General features: G+C 40.9%; 2 protein-coding genes across 4 annotated transcripts in view; one reads left to right on the top strand and one right to left on the bottom strand.

Moving 5' to 3' along the window:
• Positions 1 to 5000, bottom strand: part of LOC110051350 (uncharacterized) — a 434502-nt gene that overhangs the window by 32032 nt on the left and 397470 nt on the right. The window lies entirely within an intron of this gene.
• The window catches only part of LOC149107135 (uncharacterized), a 16962-nt gene that overhangs the window by 5652 nt on the left and 6310 nt on the right, over positions 1 to 5000 (top strand). The window contains exon 2 of the mRNA XM_089297181.1: positions 1354 to 5000. This exon is cut by the window's right edge and continues 6310 nt beyond it. Within this exon, the coding sequence (XP_089153307.1) occupies positions 1472 to 4627 (3156 nt within the window). The 5' untranslated portion in view covers positions 1354 to 1471 and the 3' untranslated portion in view covers positions 4628 to 5000. The remainder of the gene's footprint in view (positions 1 to 1353) is intronic.

Raw genomic sequence — 5000 nt, 5'->3', positions numbered from 1 at the left:
TTCCTTATTGTAAATGTATTCTGTGTTCACGTGATTAACTTGTCGCTCAAGCTTAGTTACATTAATCTGTTTGGTTGTTGATTACTGTCACGGTCCTTGTCACGATATGAATTTCCTTTTTTGTCACGCACCTATGAGTAACGCAGCTATAAATTTTTAACAAATGCAATTGTAAAACATGAATTTTTTAGAGGGTAGTATATCTGATGAACTAAAACCTGAGAGGGACATGTGATTTCTTATTCTGGAATATGACATAACATGTACATGAAAAATTTCCCGGTCGCGAATGCCTTACGGCGAACTTCACGATAAAGCCAATAACAATCCAAACGATTTTGTTCCAAACAAGGTTTTCTTTCCATCTTTTATAGCTAGGTAAGTGGAAAACTACGAAAGCAGATGTTTGTCGTTCAAAGGTCACTGTAAAAAAAAAACGAAACAATCTCCTCAGTTATGCAATTAAATCGTCGCGATAAGTACTTGGAACGGGTCCTTTATGGAGTGTGTTCACGTGACGTCATCAAAGCCACTAAAGGTTTTATCCTCATCAGGCATAAGAGGTACTCAATTTATATCTGTTTACAACTTTCCAGCTCAATGGCGTCCTTCGTTTGGAAACCAGCGCATTTTAAATTTCGGAGTTATGGCGGTGCATGACATGAAGCTAAGATCGCGTTTGTCGAAAAATATACACTTATCTCGTGATTTTTAGCCATTTTAGGAGTTAACGTATTAGGAGAAGTTCTTGTGTAAATGTTTTTTGGTTCGGTTCAGATAATCAGTCGTCTAGATAGCCAAAGTAAGTTCCAGATGTTTACACTATTTTCCGGCCGCCATATTCAGTTGGAGGACTGAGGAGGTCCTCCAACATGGCTGCTGCATGCTAGGCTCTATAATGTTGCGTGGAACATTTCGACGAACATATCAACTTTGGGACGACGCACACGCATTAAACTTGGAGAACTGTCTTTTTTATTTATCGTCTACAATATCACAATTTCTTGACTTTAATTTATCCAGTGAATGGCTCTTGATTTTATCTTTTATTGCGTGGCAATGCACACTCTCTGTAAGTGGAAAAAATATCCTTAAAGTAATGGGCGTGGCCTGCAGATCACGTCGTCACTGGTGTTACTGATCATAAAAAGGTTAAAACACATGAAATAACTCTGAACTAACTAAAAATGACAACGTTATATGAGAATACATTTTCCTTAGCAACGGCTTAAAAAGACCCGTTAAAGCTTGTTAATAGGCCCTTTAACCCTCAGTTTAGCACTTAAGTTGTACTAAATAAGATGAAGACCGCCTCGATGAATCATTCGTCCTCTGTCATCTTTATATTCACAGGCAGAAACACAAGCACCAAGAAAACTTTGTCCAGAGGGCCGGAGAAAACGTTTCTAGAATAAACGGCCCATTCACTGCTCTGCGTAAATCTTGGTAACCAGAACCTAATGGTATAGCAATGGAGTATAACCCAGAACAATTGAACTATTTCCGAATTTGCTACGTCGCTTTTAACTTGGTTCCAGAGGGACTACGAAAACTCCTCAAACAAGAATGGGAATTCCTATACAAAACAACGCTTGGAGAATGGAAAGACACGCCAAAGAATGGTTTGGACTTTTTTAACAAGGAGTCTAGAAAAAGCCGTTCGAAGAATTCGCGCTATCTGGCGACTATACAGAACGGAAACACGGCAGAATGGGATTGTAGTTGTTTGTTTTTCGCGATCCTGTACTCAGATAGCATTGGGACAACGCTGAGTGCAGCCATCAAGAAAGAAGTTGATGATCTTCGTCAAGTCAGAAATGACATTGCTCATATCAGCGAGGCGAAACTTACTGATGCTGAATTCACTGGCTATGTCGGAAGGGTGTTGCTGGCGTTCAACTCTATGAGTCTTCCGATCAGTGATATAGAGACGGTTAAAAACCAGACGAATTTTCCCACAGCAGAAGTAAGCAACTTTAAGGCACAGGTTGCTAATCTCCAGTCAGAATTGAAAGAAGTCAAATCTGATTTACAAGTTGCACAAGACACGATACAAAAAAAAGAAGAGCAGGTTGAATGTCTTACGCAAGAGATTAATTCCAAAGTTGAGTCTTTCTGCAATCTCACTTCCAAGCCATCTCACCAAATTATCAGACGTTCAAATGACGTCACAAGGATTATGACAAAAATGCAAGAGCTGGACAATGGAAGTAACAGAGCAGTCAGTACCATTTATTTATCAGGAAATCCTGGATGTGGCAAAACTCAAATTGCTCGTCAAATTGGAGAAGAGTTCTTCAAAATAGGATCAGGTGAAAGTGAAGGCTTAACATTCGTCGCAACCCTGAATGCCGAAACCTTTGAAACGCTGGCTGATTCCTACTTTAATCTGGCTAAACATGTGGGAATTCCCAATTACAGTTACACCAACCTGGCTACCACGAAAGCAATCAGCCCCGAGGAAAAAATTCAGCATCTCCGGTGTTTAATTCTGCCAAAGTTTAAACAGTTCTCAAAGTGGTTAATAATAGCAGACAACGTTGTTGAGCTGTCCTCAGTTTGTAAGTTCCTACCTCAGACTGCCAGTGAAGAGTGGGGCCATGGTCAGGTGCTGATTACAACTCAAGATACCAGTGCAATTCCTACAAATGCTCCCCATACTTACCATGAGTCACTCAGTGCAGGAATGCAGCCCGGGGACGCAGTAGAGCTTTTGGAACAAGTGTCGCAAATTTCCAATGACGAGCTAGTTCAAAAGGTTGCCAAGGTTCTCGAGTATCAGCCGCTTGCCTTAGCAGCCGCTGCATTTTACGTACAATTTGTGAGTCATGGTTCTCCAACCTATGGCTGGAATAACTACTTGGAAAGACTTACTGGAGGCGGTCGTGAAATAACAGAAGAACCCCTCGCTGATAGGAATTCAGTTTATTCAAAAACAATGACTGCAGCAATAAAACTGGCGTTAGAGAGCATTTTGGAAAGCGATGACGTTCTTCGACAGACATTTCTCCTTTTCTCCCTATGTGATTCGAAACCTCTCCCAATTCAAACAGCTGTCAACTTTGTCAATGTTCGCACTTCGGGACAGACTGACGAGTTAATCAAAGCAAAGATTTTAAACTCCTCCTTGATTATGGTTTTATACATTGAAGACAAGGCACCCGACTATTTAAGAGTGCATAACGTTGTTCATCAAGTACTCAGAAAAATGCCACTAATGGAGGTCAAAGAGAAATGTGAATGTTTATCTGTAGCAGTTCGGGTTTTTCACTCCCTTATTGAGTCGGAGCACAATGGTTTGTATGGAAGTGGGGACGTTTGCGTATTGCTTCGTCGGATTACAACTCATTGCAAAGAGTTGTACGAAATTCTTACAAACACTTTTTCTGCTAAAGTTTTCTGGGTGAAGGAGTTAGAACCCTTCATTTCTCCTGACGATGTCGTTTCGTGGCTTAGTTCAACTGCTTCTGTGTTTGTTGATCTTAGTAATTCATCCAGCGCAATTCTGTTTTCAAAATCGGCCTGTGATCTTGTTCAATATATAAGTAGCACACAAGAGGGCGACGTAATTAAAGCAACTGTCTTTGAAACTCACGGCTTAACATTATCAATGACATGCCAGTATAAATCATCAATATCTTACCACGAGGAAGCTACGAAGATCTACCGAGCAATTCACGGTGAGCATCATTTCAACGTAGCATCAAGTTATAAAAACTTGGGAGATGTTTATCTCAAACTTGGACAGTACAATGAAGCAAAAGAATACCATGAGAAGGCACTGATCATTAGGAAAAAGATTTTGGGCGGGAAACATTATGACGTCGCAGCAAGCTATAACAGCTTGGGACATGTTTATTACAATCTTGGACAGTACAATGAAGCAAAAGAATACTACGAGAACGCACTGATCATCAGGAAAAAGACTCTCGGCGAGGAACATGCTCACGTCGCAGCAAGCTATAACAACTTGGGAGTTGTTTATCAAGATCTTGGACAGTACAATGAAGCAAAAGAATACCAGGAAAACGCACTGATCATCACGAAAAAGATTCTCGGCGAGGAACATGCTGACGTCGCAGCAAGCTATAACAACTTGGGAACGGTTTATCAAGATCTTGGACAGTACAATGAAGCAAAAGAATACCACGAGAAGGCACTGATCATCAGGAAAAGGATTCTCGGCGAGGAACATGCTGACGTCGCAGCAAGCTATAACAACTTGGGAATTGTTTATCGCAATCTTGGACAGTACAATGAAGCAAAAGAATACCACGAGAAGGCACTGATCATCAGGAAAAGGATTCTCGGCGAGGAACATGCTCACGTCGCAGCAAGCTATAACAACTTGGGAATTGTTTATCGCAATCTTGGACAGTACAATGAAGCAAAAGAATACCACGACAACGCACTGATCATCAGGAAAAAGATTCTCGGCGAGGAACATGCTGACGTCGCAGCAAGCTATAACAACTTGGGAATTGTTTATCAAGATCTTGGACAGTACAATGAAGCAAAAGAAAACAACGAGAAGGCACTGATGATCAGGAAAAAGATTCTCGGCGAGGAACATGCTCATGTCCCAGCAAGCTATAACAACTTAGGAGTTGTTTATCAAGATCTTTAACAGTACAATGAAGCAAAAGAAAACAACGAGAAGGCACTGATCATCAGGAAAAAGATTCTCGGCGAGGAACATGCTGACGTCGCAGCAAGCTATAACAACTTGGGAATTGTTTATCAAGATCTTGGACAGTACAATGAAGCAAAAGAATACCACGAGAAGGCACTGATGATCAAGAAAAAGATTCTTGGCGAGGAAGATGCTGACGTCGCAGGAAGCTATAACAACTTGGTAAATGTTTATCAAGATCTTGGAAAGGACAATGAAGCAAAAGAATACCACGAGAAGGCACTGATCTTCAGGAAAAAGATTTTCGGCGAGGAAGATGCTGACGTCGCAATAAGCTATAACAACTTGGGAGTTGTTTATCGCAATC

The sequence above is a fragment of the Orbicella faveolata genome, unplaced genomic scaffold (assembly GCF_042242905.1).
Source record: "Orbicella faveolata isolate gen_17 unplaced genomic scaffold, um_ofav_v1 contig_27, whole genome shotgun sequence".
NCBI classification, from domain to species: domain Eukaryota; kingdom Metazoa; phylum Cnidaria; class Anthozoa; order Scleractinia; family Merulinidae; genus Orbicella; species Orbicella faveolata.
Note: the sequence above shows the minus strand (reverse complement) of the source record. Positions and strands in the feature narration are given on the sequence as shown.